Source organism: Anabrus simplex, chromosome 7 (genome assembly GCF_040414725.1).
Source record: "Anabrus simplex isolate iqAnaSimp1 chromosome 7, ASM4041472v1, whole genome shotgun sequence".
Taxonomy (NCBI): Eukaryota; Metazoa; Arthropoda; class Insecta; order Orthoptera; family Tettigoniidae; genus Anabrus; species Anabrus simplex.
This window is the reverse complement of record NC_090271.1, coordinates 40,339,395-40,355,888: the sequence shown is the minus strand read 5'-3', so window position 1 is coordinate 40,355,888 and position 16,494 is coordinate 40,339,395. Positions and strand designations below refer to the sequence as shown.

Below are 16,494 nucleotides of genomic sequence, written 5' to 3'. Positions count from 1 at the left end.
TCCAATCCAAGTTGTTGCCAAATACTTTCATTCCTTATTTTGTCTCTCCTTGTCTTTCGGAGACATGGCCGAACGAACTTCATTTCAGTGGCCTGTAGGTGACTTTGTGCAAATCTAGTCAATGTTGCTGCTTCCAGTCCATATGTCAGAATTGGTACAAGATATGTTTTGTACAGCGTGAACTTTCAAGCTTGGGGAAATGAGTCATCCCAAAGTAATTGACGAACGGAGTGGTAGAATTTTGATGCAGCTTCTATTCTATTGCCTATTTTTTGGTTTATGGTATTGTCAGAAGAAACGAAGCTCCCTAAGTGTTTGAAGTTATTGATAATGTCTACTTCTTCATTTTGCACTCGCATTGTTGGATATAAATTTCATGTTGATTGGTCCATATTGAACTTGGATTACATTAATATTTAAATAAGTTTTGACAGTTCCACCTATCCAACACATTTTATGCTATGTGAGTTACATTACAAATTGCTTTAAAAAATGGTACTAGTTTCAACAACGTTCAAGGTCATCATCAGACAATAACTCAAATTATACAAAAACATCAAATAGACCAAAAACTAGCAGTGGACATAAAAGAAGCAAAAACCCAGATATCAAAACTTCAAAACATTGCAAATAAAATTGGCCTCAAAATATCATTTGAAGAAACAGAAATTATGCCCCAAAAACCAACACAACTAAAAAAAAGTTACCATAAATGATAATAAAATCAAAATAAACTTAATTTAAATATCTTGGAGAAGTAATAACACATAACCTAAATGAAAAAATCTCAATCCAAACAAGAACAAATAGATTAGCTAAAGCACAAAAAGTAACAAGGAATATCTATGAAAAAAAAATGTCTATCAATAAATACAAAAATTAAACACTACAACACAGTTATAAAACCGGAAGCTACATATGCAGCAGAAACACTTTATTACCTGAATAAACAATCAAAGACTGTCAGACTTCAGAAAACTGAAAGGAGGATTGGAAGAACCTGCATCAACAAAAAATACCAGAAAGATGGACAGTGGCAGTTAATACCTAATAAAGTCGTGTACAAAGAGCTAGAACCCATTACAGATACTATGCGTAAGAGGAGACTGGGATTCTTTGGACATATCATGAAGATGCAGGATTCGAGACATCTGAAACAACTAGTACAACACAATCTCATCTCAAAAAATACCACAACAGGATGTAAATGGATCAGAGAAGTAAGAGAGGATCTGAAGAAAATAGGCCTTACAACAGAAGACACCACAAATAAGATAAAATTGAATAAAAAACTCAAGAATACAAACCTCCGCTTTACCCTTACACAAAATAAACCAACAACACGCATATTTTCAACTGAGGAAAGCGCACGAAGATCGGAGCGTCTGGGAGGACCGCAAAGCCCGAACAATCCCTTCAAAGAGACCTGAATGACAGACTGACTAAAGTGATCCTTTGTGGTCATAAAAGAAGAAGAAGAAGAAGACCAAACACAATTTACAAGTTCAATAATGTTAGATAAAACACGTGAGAATTAAAAGTTGAGCATATTTTGGTTACTATAATGTAACCTTTCAAAGTTAAAACTGAAAATGAGAAATGGTCACAATGATATTAACTAGATAAAAACTTTTAACCTGTTCATATAATATATTAAACATTAAAATGAGGCTCAAAGTAGCCATTAAAAAAACGTTTCTAGTAAAATATTCTTGATGGAGAAGGATCTTGAAGCTTTGCATTTATAATAAAGTTCTAATGACCAAATGACATATTACGGTAAATCTATATATATATAAAATAACATGTCCTGACTGCCTGATTGACTGATTGATTCATCATCGCCGAGCCAAAACTACTGGAAATAAAGAAATTAAATGTTGAGGATACATTTATATTACAATGTAGGTGCTCATTAAGGGAGGATTTTTGCATATTCCATCGCTAAGGGGGTGAAAAGGGGAATGAATTTTTAAAATGAGTGTATCTATATCTCAAAAACTTAATAGTTTAAAGACATGAAAATTGGTATTTGGAATCTTTTTTAAAAATAAGGAAACAAGTTTTTTTTTCTTCAGAAAATCCTCTTAAGGAGGTGGAAAAAGATGAAGGAGAAGTAAAGGAACACACATAATTTGTTTTCTGAAAATCCACTTAAGGGGATGTATTGAAGGGGTGAATTTTTTAATGAGCATTTCTACAGTATATATCAAAAACATAACATATTACAGGTATGAAAATTGGTATTTTTAATCACTTTTAAAAATGAAGTAACTTATATTTTTTGTTTATGGAAAAAACTTATAAGGGGGTATAAAAATGATAAGGATAACATGGTGGCAAGCATAATTGGTGGCCAGACTAACCTTAGTGAAAAATGGAAGAGTATTTATAGGTACTTTAAGGTAGAAACAGGTTCCAAGAAGAACATTCCAGGAATAATTAGTGAACAAGTGGAGTGTGTATGCGAGGATCTTCAAAAGGCAGAAGTATTCAGCCAGCAGTATGTAAAGATTGTTGATTACAAAGATAATGTCCAGATTGAGGAGGTGACTAATACTAAAGAAGTATTAAAATTTACCTATGACAGCAATGATATTTACAGTAAGATAGAAGAGTTGAAAACTAGAAAAACAGCTGGAATTGATAAGGTTTCGGGGGATATACTAAAGACAATGCGTTGGGATATAGTACCATATCTGAAGTACTTATTTGATTATTGTTTGCATGAAGGAACTTTACCAAATGAATGGAAAGTTGCTATAGTAGCCCCTGTATATAAAGGAAAGGGTGATAGACATGAAGCTGAAAATTACAGGCCAGTCAGTTTGACATGCATTGTAAGTAAGCTTTGGGAAAGCATTCTTTCTGATTATATTAGACATGTTTGCAAAATTAATAACTGGTTTGATAGAAGGCAGTTTGGGTTTAGGAAAGGTTATTCCACTGAAGCCCAACTTGTAGGATTCCAGCAAGATATAGCAGATATCCTGGATTCAGGAGGTCAATTGGACTGTATTGCGATTGACTTATCTAAGGCATTTGATAGGGTAGATCATGGGAGACTACTGGCAAAAATGAGTGCAATTGGACTTGACAAAAGAGTGACTGAATGGGTTGCTCTGTTTCTAGAAAATAGAACTCAGAGAATTAGAGTAGGTGAAGCTTTATCTGTCCCTGTAAAAAATTAAGAGGGGAATTCCTCAAAGCAGTATTATTGGACCTTTATGTTTTCTTATATTTATCAATGATATGGGTAAAGAAGTTGAATCAGAGATAAGGCTTTTCGCAGATGATATTATTCTGTACAGAGTAATAAATAAGTTACAAGATTGTGAGCAATTGCAAAATGACCTCGATAATGTTGTGAGATGGACAGAAGGCAATGGTATGATGATAAACGGGGATAAAAGTCAGGTTGTGAGTTTCACAAATATGAAAAGTCCTCTCAGTTTTAATTACTGCATTGATGGGGTGAAAGTTCCCTTTGGGGATCATTGCAAATAACTAGGTATTAATATAAGGAAAGATCTTCATTGGGGTAATCACATACATGGAATTGTAAAAAAAGGGTGCAGATCTCTGCACATGGTTATGAGAGTATTTAGGGGTTGTAGTAAGGATGTAAAGGAAAGAGCATATTTGTCTCTGGTAAGACCCCAACTAGAGTATGGTTCCATTGTATGGGACCCTTACCAGGATTACTTGGTTCAAGAACTGGAAAAAATCCAAAGAAAAGCAGCTTGATTTGTTCTGGGAAATTTCTGACAAAAGAGTAGCGTTACAAAAATGTTGCAAAGTTTGGGCTCTGAGGACTTAGGAGAAAGGAGATGAGCTGCTCGACTAAGTGGTATGTATGTTTCAAATATTATTACAATATTTTTAAGTCCACCTGTTCAATACAATACAATATAATCCACTATTTCATATGGTTAAAATTTTATACATAATACATAAAAGTCAATGGTACATGTTTCACCCTCCTTTACAGGCATCATCAGCCTATATCAATCTTAAAAATAATACATATGGAGTCTTTCTAATCTTATAAATTATAGGGTAAAATGTTGAACAATGATTTCATAAAATATTATACAATAACATCTAAAACAACGATAATGCACCAAAGTGTGTTCAAAAAAAGAGTAAATTAACAGTTTTTGAAGATTAAAACGTGGTTAAACATGAATATTTGAGAGTTTAAAACTAAAATGGATCCTTTTGTTATATATCATTAAGACTGTGACGGCCTTGAGTGTAAACACAATCATCAAAGGGGGATTTTTCTTCAATTCCCATAGTATGAATCCAAGATGGTAAAATCACTGTCAGTTATTTAAAACAGAAGTTTGAACATAATAAACTTGTTAAAATGTATACGGTTGATATATCTGAAAGTAGAAAAGAAAATGGAACTTCTTGTGGAGGCGTTGCTAATGATAAAACGTATGTCAAAGCTAGCGTTTGTCAGTAATTATGTTGGTAGTCAATTGGATCCAAAAGACGGTCAAGTTGGTGTTATAACCCCATTGAAACATTTGTTGGAAGAAATGATCGAGTTTTTCTGAAACAAAATGTTAAGGAAGTTGGTTAAATGATACTGTACAAGAGACTTCCTGTACGTCAAAAATGCCTAAGGCGGTACTTACTCGTACGGTGCATATTAAGTAAGTCGGGCTGTTCAAGCAACGCGAGCTTTACTGAACTTTCTACTTCTACTATTATAACAGTGTGGCTGAGGCAGTGAAGGACATGGAGGGGGGGTAAGGGTGGGTGGATCATTGTGCACATGTGTTGTTATTGGAGGGCTGTTAGGAGCAAGATGGGCGGGTCTAACATTTGACGAGGTGGTGGAAGCTTTAGAACAAGAAGTTCTAAAAGTTCAAAACATAATACAATCCTGCAAACTTTTAGAACTTCTTGTTCTAAAGCTTCCACCACCTCGTCAAATGTTAGGCCCGCCCATCTTGCTCCTAACAGCCCTCCAATAACAACACATGCGCGCAAGAATCCACCCCCCCTTACCCCCCCCCCCCCCCTCCATGTCCTTCACTGCCTCAGCCACACCGTTATAATACTAGAAGTAGAAAGCTCAGTCAAGCTAGTGTTGCTGGAACAGCCCGACGTATTTAATATGCACCGTACGAGTAAGTACCGCCTTAGGCATTTTTGACGTACGGGAAGTCCTTGTACAGTATCATTTAACCAACTTTCTTTAACATTTTGTTTCAGAAAAAACTCGATCATTTCTTCCAAAAAATGTTTCAACGGGGTTATAACACCAACTTGACCGTCTTTTGGATCCAATTGACTACCAGCATAATTACTGACAAACGCTAGCTTTGACATACGTTTTATCATTAGCAACGCCTCCACAAGAAGTTCCATTTTCTTTTCTACTTTTAGATATATCAACCATATACATTTTAACATGTTTATTACGTTCACACTTCTGTTTTAAATAACTGACAGTGATTTTACCATCTTGGATTCATACTATGGGAATTGAAGAAAAATCCCCCTTTGATGATTGTGTTTACACTCAAGGCCGTCACAGTCTTAATGATATATAACAAAAGGATCCATTTTAGTTTTAAACTCTCAAACATTCATGTTTAACCACATTTTAATCTTCAAAAACTGTTAATTTACTCTTTTTTTTGAACACACTTTGGTGCATTATCATTGTTTTAGATGTTATTGTATAATATTTTACGAAACCATTGTTCAACATTTTACCGTATAATTTATAAGATTAGAAAGACTCCATATGTATTATTTTTAAGATTGATATAGGCTGATGATGCCTGTAAAGGAGGGTGAGACATGTACCATTGACTTTTATGTATTATGTATAAAATTTTAACCATATGAAATAGTGGATTATATTGTATTGTATTGAACAGGTGGACTTAAAAATATTGTAATAATATTTGAGACATACGCCAACTTCAATACGGAACCAAAATGAGAATAGTTACTTGTAAGTGGTATGTTCCGAGCTGTCAATGGAGAGAAGGCGTGGGAGGACATCAGTAGACGAATAAGTTTGGATGGTGTCTTTAAAGGTAGGAAAGATCACAATATGAAGATAAAGTTGGAATTCAAGAGGACAAATTGGAGCAAATATTTGTTTATAGGAAGGGGAGTTAGGGATTGGAATAACGTACCAAGGGAGATGTTCAATAAATTTCCAATTTCTTAGCAGTCATTTAAGAAAAGGCTAGGAAAACAACAGATAGGGAATCTGCCACCTGGGCCACTGCCCTGAATGCAGATCAGTAGTGATTGATTGAATGACTGAAAATGGGGGTTGAATTACTTTTATTTGGATACTGGTATCTCCAAAACTGAATATATTACAGACGTGAAAATTGGGGTTTGGAATCTCCTTTTAAAATAACAAAACACTTAATTTTTCTTTTTGGAAAATTCACTTAGGACTGATAATGGGGTTGAATTATTTTTATGAGGATACTTATATCTCAAAAACTGAAGATGTTACAAATATGAAAACTTGATTTTGGAATCTTCTTTAAAAATAAAGAAAAAATTATTTCTTGTTTTCAGAAAATTCACTTTCGGGGGTCGGGCAGGTAAAAAGAAGTGAAGAAAGTGATGAATTATTTTCATGATGATACTTATATATCAAATACTGAAAATGTTACAGATGAGAAAATTGGTATTTGGTATCTCCTGTAAAAGTAAAGGAACACCCATAATTTGTTTTTCTGAAAATCCACTTAAGGGAAAGTGTTTAAGAGGATGAATTTTTAAAATAAGTATATCTGCAGTATATCTCATAAATTTAACATATTATAGGTGTGAAATTTGGAATTTTTCATCTTTAAGAAATAATGGAACATGTATTTTGTCCCTGAAAAAAAAAACCCACTTAAGTGGTGGGGGTTGTAAAAGTGACTGAAAAAGGGGTTGAGTTATTTTTATTAGGATACTTATATCTCAAAACTTGAACATGTTACAGAGATGAAAATTTGTATTTAGAATGTCCTTTAAAAATAACAAAACGCGTATTCCTTTTTCTTCGGAAAATCCAATTTAAAAAATGGCGTATGGTGTTTAGTGCCAGGAGTGTCCAAGGACAAGTTCGGTTTGCCAGGTGCAGGTCTTTTGATTTGACTCCCGTAGGCGACCTGCGCATCATGATGAGGATGAAATTATGAAGAAGACAACACATACACCCAGCCCCCATGCCAGCGAATTAAGCAATGATGGTTAAAATTCCTGACCCTGCCGGGAATCGAACCTGGGACCCTTGTGACCAAACAATGCTAACAATTTAGTCATGGAGCCAGACAAAAAATCCAATTACATGAATTGAAAAATGAGATGAATTCTTTGTTTTAGGATACTTATATCTCGAAAACGAAGGATGTTTCGGATGAGAAAATTGGTATTTGGAACCTCCTTTAAAAATTAAGGCACACATATTTTTTGGCAGGGGAGGGGGTTAAAAATGGCTTATGGTCTCCAGAGAGGCCTGGTGCGGGTCTTTTTCTTGTAGACGGCCTATTAGGCGACCCACATGTCTGTGAAGATGAGGGCCCTACCTAGGATGATTTCTAATGCTGAATACGCCACACACACACCCAGCCCCCGAGTTACTGGAATTAACTAATTAAGGTTAAAATCCCTGACCCAGCCGGGAATTGAACCTGGGACCCTCTGAACCAAAGGCCAGTATGCCGACCATTCAGCCAACGAGTCGGTCGGGGAGGGGGGGTGAAATCTACTTAATGAGGGTGTAAAAGGAGTTGAATTTTTTAATGAGGATAAAAATAAAATGTGGACTTAAAACAATACACCCCTAAGGGGGTTTTGACTGGGGGGGGAGGAATGATGCATTTATATTAAAATGCCTGAATTTCAAATGATATCCTAGGTGTTAAATAACAGAAAGTTTGAGACAAATTTAATTGCTCAGAGAGTTAAATGGGGTTTAAAAACTGAAAACAAATATATTCATCCCTTCCTCTGAAATGGTTTAATGTACAAAGACAAAATTCCAAATAGCGGTAATATTTTAAATTCTAGGTGTGAAATAGGAAATATTTTTTAACTTTCCACCCCTAAAGTGTTAAATGAGGTTAGCTCCTTTAATGAAATGATTCATCCCTCCAAAACCGTTTGACGTACAAAGTTGTAATTTTTCGAGAAGGGCCTTCTTTTATTTCCTAGGTGTAAAATATCGTATACCTCAGAATATTTCAAGGGCTTTAGATGGTGGTTGATTCTCAAAAACACAATATCCATTATTTCAAAACTGTTTCGGACAGGAACTTAATTTTTGTAGGAAGGGTGGTCTTCTATATCCTAGATTTAAAAACATTCACCCCTTAAATAAGTATTCATTCCTCCATTATTGTTTGACGTACAAAATCAAAATTTCACAGGTTGATCGCTTTTACGTCCTAGATGGTAAATAAGATAGGGTTTAAAACATTCAAATTCTTCCATATGGGGTTCAAATGAGTGTTAGATCAGAAAATAATTAATCATTCCCCCAAAACTGTTTGACGTATGAACTGAGGTCATATTTTGCAGGCTCTGCTGACAGTGGACTCTCCAAAATGTAAAACTTTGAATAATAACTTTCAGTTTAAAACCGTAGCGAAGCACAGGTATTTTGCTAGTGTCATATAAGATTCAGTTGTACACATGATGTGAATAAAGTCAACTACAGTACAATGATGTCATTGAAATAGGGTTACATAGAGATTCTTCATGCAGTGGGTGAATGTTGCGCTTGTAGGTCAGATTACCATATAATCCCAAATACCACCTGCAGTTTTCCCCCCAAAATATTGGTTCTAAATCTTGGGTGCGGGTCGTATTCAAGCTGTTCATTCTCGTAAATATTTACCATGTTTACATGGAGTATTGAAATAGATTTGAATCAATATACCACATGTAAACGGGCATTCAGGTCTTATTGTATTTTAGTTGGGATCTAGAAAACAAGATCGATTTTTCTCAATACGGTTACAGTGGCATGTAAACGTGAAATGTAAGGTAATGAAATACGGTAAATCAAAGAATATGGATAAATATGCAGTAAATATGAAAGCTACTGCTGCAGATGCTCAATCGTCATTTGTTTAACAAGTGTTGCTGGCATGATGGGTGCGTGAATAGCTAATCTCGCGGGATATCGTACTTTGCAAGAGTCGAGACTGTTGGTTACGGAAGTCTACCTCGCTCACATTCGACTAAAAGATATGATGAGGAAAGGAAAAACTGATCTTGCGATAATTCCCAAATAACTCACTTCTATTCTACAGCCGTTCGATGTGTGCGTGAACCGGCCTTTCAAAACTGCAATGAAACAGTTGTACACCGAATGGATGTCTGATGGTGATGACGCATTAACACCAACCGGACGTGTGAAGAGGCCTGAAGTGGGACTAATATGCAGCTGGATCAAAACCGCATGGGCGCGCATTCCCAACGATCTAGTGTCCAAAGGCTTTAAGTAATGTGGAATTTCAAATTCAGTGGACGATAGTGAGGACGACTATTTGTGGAAAGATGTCAGCGACGAAAGTTCCTATAGTGAAACTTCAGATGACGATGGTGAATTGTGAATGATCTGAGTATTGGATCAATTTTATTTACAATTTTTGTGATGAATATATTAATTGTAAGCTGTTTGAATTTATATTTGTGGTATATCTGAAGAAATTTAAATAGGTATGTAAGTTATTTGATTTTTGATGTTTTTCTGTATTTTGTGTTCTCAAATTTAGGGTGCAGATCTTATTCGGTGGTGGGTGGTATTCAGGATTATATGGTAGTTCAAAGGCCTAGGTGATAAGGACTCACAGTTCAATACGGAACAAGTTTGACCTTGCGCAGTGGTGTGAAAAGTGTGCCTAGTAGGACATGACTCTCAGGTGGACTGCTTCAGGATTTTGACTCATCACTGAACCGACAGTTTTAGTTTGGCTTATGATCATTCCCATTCTTTCAAATTCTTCTTGCCAAAGATCTAGTTTAGCTTGAACTTCTGCTTCTGTCTCATCCCATAGCATAATGTCATCAGCAAATAGAAGTGTACTTGTTGTCTGATCCTTCATTTTCACTGCTTTTATAACCTCATCCATTATAGTAATGAAGAGAAGTGGTGATAGACAACTTCCTTGTTGGACTTTGCTCTTGGTTTCAAAACAGTTTGATCTGCCTCCTTGAATATGCATGCAGCTCTTTGTCTCTCGATACAGTTTTTTTACTTGAGCTATAATCTCACCTGGCACTTCTTTACATCTCAGATATTCTCATATGTGCTTATGTGGTACATGTCCGACTCGTTGGCTGAATGGTCATTGTACTGGCCTTCGGTTCAGAGGGTCCCAGGTTCGATTCCCGGTCGGGCCGGGGATTTTAACTTTCTTTGGTTAATTCCAGTGGCCCTGGGGCTGGGTATTTGTGCTGTCCCCAACATCCCTGCAACTCACACACCACACATAACACTATCCTCCACCACAATAACACGCAGTTACCTACACATGGCAGATGCCGCCCACCCTCATTGGAGGGTCTGCCTTACAAGGGCTGAACTCGGCTAGAAATAGCCACACGAAATTAATTATTATAAGTGGTACATGATCATATGCCTTCTCAATATCCAAGAATACAGTACAACTATAACCATTCTATGCTTATCCCAGTATTTTTCAAAGAGAATTCTTGTCGAAAAAGTGAGGTCTAGCATTGATCTGATCGCTCTAAATCCATGTTGTTCTTCCTCAAGTTTAGGTTCAACAAATTTTCTGATTTTTCCCTCCAGGATGGTCTCATATATTTTTAACCCATGAGATAGAAGGGTTACAACGTTATAGTTGTTACATTTCTTTCGGTCACCTTTCTTAAATAGTGGAATAATCACTCCCTGCCTCCAGTCACTGGGGATTTCATTTTCTTCCCAAATTTTATTTAGAACTCTTTACAACCATTGTATTCCAGGTTCTCCCAAGTACTTTGATCATTTCCACACTGAACTCATCCAATCCTGCAGACTTGTTTTTCATTTTACATATTGCTGTCTCTACTTACAGTCAGATCAAACTTTCTATATTATAATTTATAGGGTTTAGAGGGTCATCTTGTGTGTCATCAGTTGTATTACAGTTCAGTAAGTGATTGAAATGTCTACTGAACTGCTGTAATATTTCATTTTCATTTCTAGTGAGCTCTCCATTTGGAAGCTCTACTGTGTTGATAGTACTATTATTATTTCTTTTGTTTTTAACAGTGCTATACAGGAGCTTCTATGTTTGTCTCGCCCTATTCTATTGGCAAGATCTTCTTTGTATTTCCATTTTTAAATGTCAACTGAGTATGGGCTAGCTGGAAAAGGAAGCTGCTATACTTTCTCTTTGATTACCATAAAGATATGATTACAAACCCACATTATGAATGCTGCAAGATATTCATATTCATTTTTGTAATAAGCCTAGGTATTTTTCATCAAAATATAGAATGTGACAGACATTTTTAATGATTGTAGGATTGCTCACAAGGCACCGGAGACACAGCCATTGAAAATTGAATTTAAAGGAACAAGTGCCATGCCATTGTGCCATTTTGATGTGGAAGATTCTGATTACATCAGCAGTGGACGACGTAATCCAAAATTACCTGGTCCATTTGGAATGAGTCCACAATTTATTCTTGATCCTAATATGAAAGTCCTTGAATTCAAGGTGCTGGGAATTGGAGAGACACATACTAAGTAAGTAAATCCTTTCATGTCCTCTTCTTCTCTACTTTTCTCTTCTTTATGATAATAAAGTTTGAGAATTTGATATTTTCATGGTATTATTATTATTATTATTATTATTATTATTATTATTATTATGCCTATGTATTTTTCATCAAAATATTGAATGTGACAGACATTTTTAATAATTATAGTATTGCTCACAAGGAACCAGGGACACAGCCATTGAAAATTGAATTTAAAGGAACAAGTGTCATGCCATTGTGCCATTCTGATTACATAAGCAGTGGAGGAAATAATAATAATAATAATAATAATAATAATAATAATAATAATAATAATAATAATAATAATAACAATAATAATAATCATATGGCATGCAATAACCCTTTCAGGACCAGAAAGAAAACTGGCGGTGTGAATTTTTGTTTGTACGTCAAAAACTGACTAAAATGCTCTTAAATACATATATTTTTAGTTTATTTTACAAAATAAAAATTAACATCTGAGAAAAAGCCCTCACACAACCCATCAGGGCTTAATTCACTACTTACAAAAATGAAAAATTACCTCAATGCATGTGAATATGCTTATGTACATGATCAAATGTTCTATTTTACAGTGGAGAATAATTTAAAACAATTAAATCTTTGTTCAAACACAAGTAAATATTACATTTTCTACACTGAGGATGAGTTTTGCTTTTACTGCCCTTTTGGCAGCAGCAAACTGTCGTCAGATCTAAAAGAAAGTTGGAGGTGTGAATTTTTGTTTGTACTTCAAAAACTTACTAAAATGCTCTCAAATACATGTTTCTAAACTTTATTTTACAAAATGAGAACTTTCAGCTAAAAGCAGAACCCACACAATTGTGCGTGTCAGGACTTGATTCACTACTGACAAAAAATAAAAAATAAGAAACTTCAGCTCAGTACATGTGAAAACACACATGTACATGATCAAATGTTCTTTTTTACAGTGTGGAACAATGTATTTTAAACAATTAAAATTTTATACATTACATTTCTCACGTAGAGTACGAGTTCTGCCTTCGCAGTCTTTTGGTGGCAGCACCCAGCACTCTTGCGTGCATTGCCTGCAGGGAAACCTAGCCCGCACACTTGTGCGTATCAACATTCAAAACCTAATGGTATCACGTGTGATGTTGTAAGTTCACAATTTACGTTCGCTAAACAATTTACACACTTCATTGATTATATTCTGATATTCAGCAGAGCTTCTAGATTAATGTGAATTATTCTTCTTAAGGCGCCTTCTCCTAGTGGAGGTTGGCGGTCCACATAGCCAGCTCCGAACGTGATGTAGCAGCATGGAAAGCATCTTCTGAAGTGTAGTTGTTTACGTATGTCCTTCAATTCGAACTTTGTTGTCGTAATCTTTTCCAAAACTGCCGGGCTTTCTAGTCATAGCAGTTTTCAAAGCATTTCCCCCCCGGTGTTCCGAATGGGGGAATAGAAACTTTGGATAATAACTGCACGTTAAACAGAGCCATGCTATATGAACTTAAAGGGATATCCTTCAGGATCTTTAATGCAGTGGTTTCCTGTTGCCTTCTGCATCCTAATGCCGTTGACCAGTTGTAGGTTCTTCCGCCTTTTGGGACCATTTCCTGTCCCAAGGACAATAGAGTGCCCTAACCTCTACCCGCTCATCCACCCTCAAGAAGACTGTTGGCACTTGGTAGAGGGGATCTTCTTATACCGGAAGATACTCGGTCCCTTCATTCGTTAGCTGCCTGCGAATAACAAAATTGTCATAAACAGTCGTTGCCCCCTCTCTACTGCGGGGAGGTGAATGTCAGGATTTCACCGTCATTGGAACTGAGACCATAATGGCTTTTCTCAGTTTCTCTGGATCTTCAGAGAGGATTAATATGAATGCAGTAAATAAATACTTATTTTAGGCATTACTGCTTCCCACCATCTTGCCGATGAACTGTATTTTTAAACTCTTTTTCCTGCCCCCAGGTGGTCAAGTGCTAAATAAAAACAACTGAAGTTCATGCTACGTGTCCCGCACAAGCAGTGCAGTCTGGTCTAGCACCAAGAAAACATCAAATAAGCTTAGAGATAAATAAAATACGAATCCGCACAATTGTGCGTACACGGTCTGAAAGGGATATAACAACATTAATTACACGAGAACAACATGGACACATATTTACACATTTCACAAATTAATGTCCAATATTTTCATGTTTAATATATTACTTTGGGTCATGATGTTTCAGTATTTTATTTATATTTTGTGTTCATATATATTTCTGTAGCCTTAAGGCAGAACTCAATGTGTTAGAAAATTGAATTTTCAGTTTTAATGCCAATTTGGTACATTTTGCGACGAAGAGTATGATAGCAAAGCCTGATATGATTCTTGTGCCCCTAGAATATGCTCTTCTCAAAATAAGGATTCCAATACGTTCAGTACATATTGTATATATTGAGGTAACCAAATGATTTGTTCCCTGAACTTGCTGAATAAATAAGAATAAAACTTGTTCCTTCTTTTTATTACATTCACAAATGTATGCCACTTCAGTTTAGAGATCATTGAAATACAAAATGAATTTCACCAAGCTCACAACTTTTAAAATCTCCTCCAGAAAATCAAATTCTTTGACATATTGAGTTCTGTCTTAGTACCACACTTTTAAGAGAAGCAGCTTAAATGATGACTTGTAATTAGATTGATATTTGAATGGCCCAAATGATTAAATCAGCATAAAGATTCTTAGATACACCTATTCTTTAAGTGAACTGAGAATTTTGAGTTTGTTTCTCTTGCTGTTGTTAAATACCACATCCTTTACCTTTTAAGTGTTGAGTTACCAGTTGACTATTTGGTAGCTCAGTGCTGAGTTTTTTTCATTCATATGTTAAAAAAATGTAGTAACCTCAATTTTTAACTTTTCTGTGGCATGATTAGCTTAAAGTGTTTATAAATGTTGGTTTTTTATAAATCTAAATGCAAATGGTAAATCCTACACTTATATTCAATAATATTTAGAGAGTAAACAAAATTACACTTTTTTTACCCAGGCGTACATCATCTTTATACAAAGTAAAGAGACCAAAATAAAATGATTTCCTAAAATTTGTAGGCAACTAATATATATTTAAATCCTTACAAGTACATAAGTTGACATTTTAATATCCTTTCTAAACCTGGAATGTGGTGACAACTCAATGTTTTCCACCAATTGTTTGTGATACCGATTTGTTTCATCAACAACCAGCTGCACCAATTCCACAGGCAGTATAGTTTTTTAAAAAATCAATGATTTTGGGGTTGTCATCAAACACTACTTGGCTTCCAGAGTCTGTCACAGTAATTTGAAAGTCTAGTGGTGAAAAGTCATCTGTCTGCCATGAAAATAGTGATGAAATAGCTTTTGAACTCACTGTGTTTCTCTTCCTTCATTTAGAATGAGTCTCTGTTTCTTTCTTAATTACAATATGGTATTTTCATCACTCTCTGTACCACTCTCACTTTCAAAATCGCTTAACAATTCATTAAAATCATCATCTTCATCATTGCTTTCTGCTGTGGTTAATAACTGAAAGATTCTTTGATCCGAAATAACATCGCCGTGAGAGCAATTAGCTTGTTGTTCCGCCATGCTTGTTTACATCACAGATGAGCTCAACAGACATCTTCGAAAAGCAATGTAAGTTACTTCCCAAAGCTATCAGTTAGTTCCACATAATGCCAAACAGATGGCAGAACATGCCAGAGATTGAATCGACACTCGAGAGTGAACAGGGAAACTAAAAAAATTACAGTTGCCGTGCACTATCTATAGACGGGCATAGCAGTGCTGGATCGGTTGTGTCAGCCCATCTATAGGCAGGCTTAGCACTCATTGGGTTAAGGTAGAAATTTTGTATGTGTCACGTTTGGGTATAAGTCCATTTGGGCCACAGTGATGAGCAGTTTGCAGTCTTCATATATTTATTTATTTATTTATTTATTTATTTATTTAATTTATTTATTTATTTATATGCATATGGAGTGAGGGAATAGGGTTCTGTTGATGTTGATTCGCCCATCAAAGGGGGATGTTAAGCCTTTGGTGTTGTTCAACAGGAGTTGACTAAACACTGACACTGGATATCACCTCATTATTATTATTATTATCATCATCATCATCATCACACACACATGCACATGCGTGCACACACACACACACGCGCGTGTGCACACATATGCACACACGCAAGCGCGCGCACACACACACCACACACACACTCATATTTATATTTAGTCATCACTCTGGACACAGACAGACATACACTTGCCTCTCAGGCAAGTAGTAACTAAATCCTTGACCAAAGGTGCTGCATGCAAAGACATGAAGACTGCAGACCACCAATCGTCATAGCCAGTGGACTTGTATCAAAGTGCCTGGAACACACACACACACACACACACTTATTATTTAGTAAATTCATCATCTCTTTCAACATTTTTTACATTTTAATTTTGTCTCCTGATTTGCCTCCCGTGGGTGGGGGCAGTAGAATACATCCATGGTATCTCCTGCCTGTCAACAGAGGTGGCTAAAGGGGGAACCAGGAGCTCTAAACTTTGGAGCATGGGTTGGCAACCACAGTTCCGTTAGCTGAATCAGGCATTGCTTTCACTTACTTATGCCAGTCTCCTCACTTTCATCTTCCCTATCTGACCTCCAATGGTCTATTCTTATTCTCTTCAAACCCTGTCTGCAGGGCCTA

General features: G+C 35.9%; 1 protein-coding gene across 1 annotated transcript in view; it reads left to right on the top strand.

Moving 5' to 3' along the window:
* The window catches only part of LOC136877677 (hydrocephalus-inducing protein), an 83,519-nt gene that overhangs the window by 65,948 nt on the left and 1,077 nt on the right, over window positions 1-16,494 (top strand). The window contains exon 4 of the mRNA XM_067151890.2: window positions 11,528-11,752. Coding sequence (XP_067007991.2) covers window positions 11,528-11,752 — 225 coding nt within the window. The remainder of the gene's footprint in view (window positions 1-11,527; window positions 11,753-16,494) is intronic.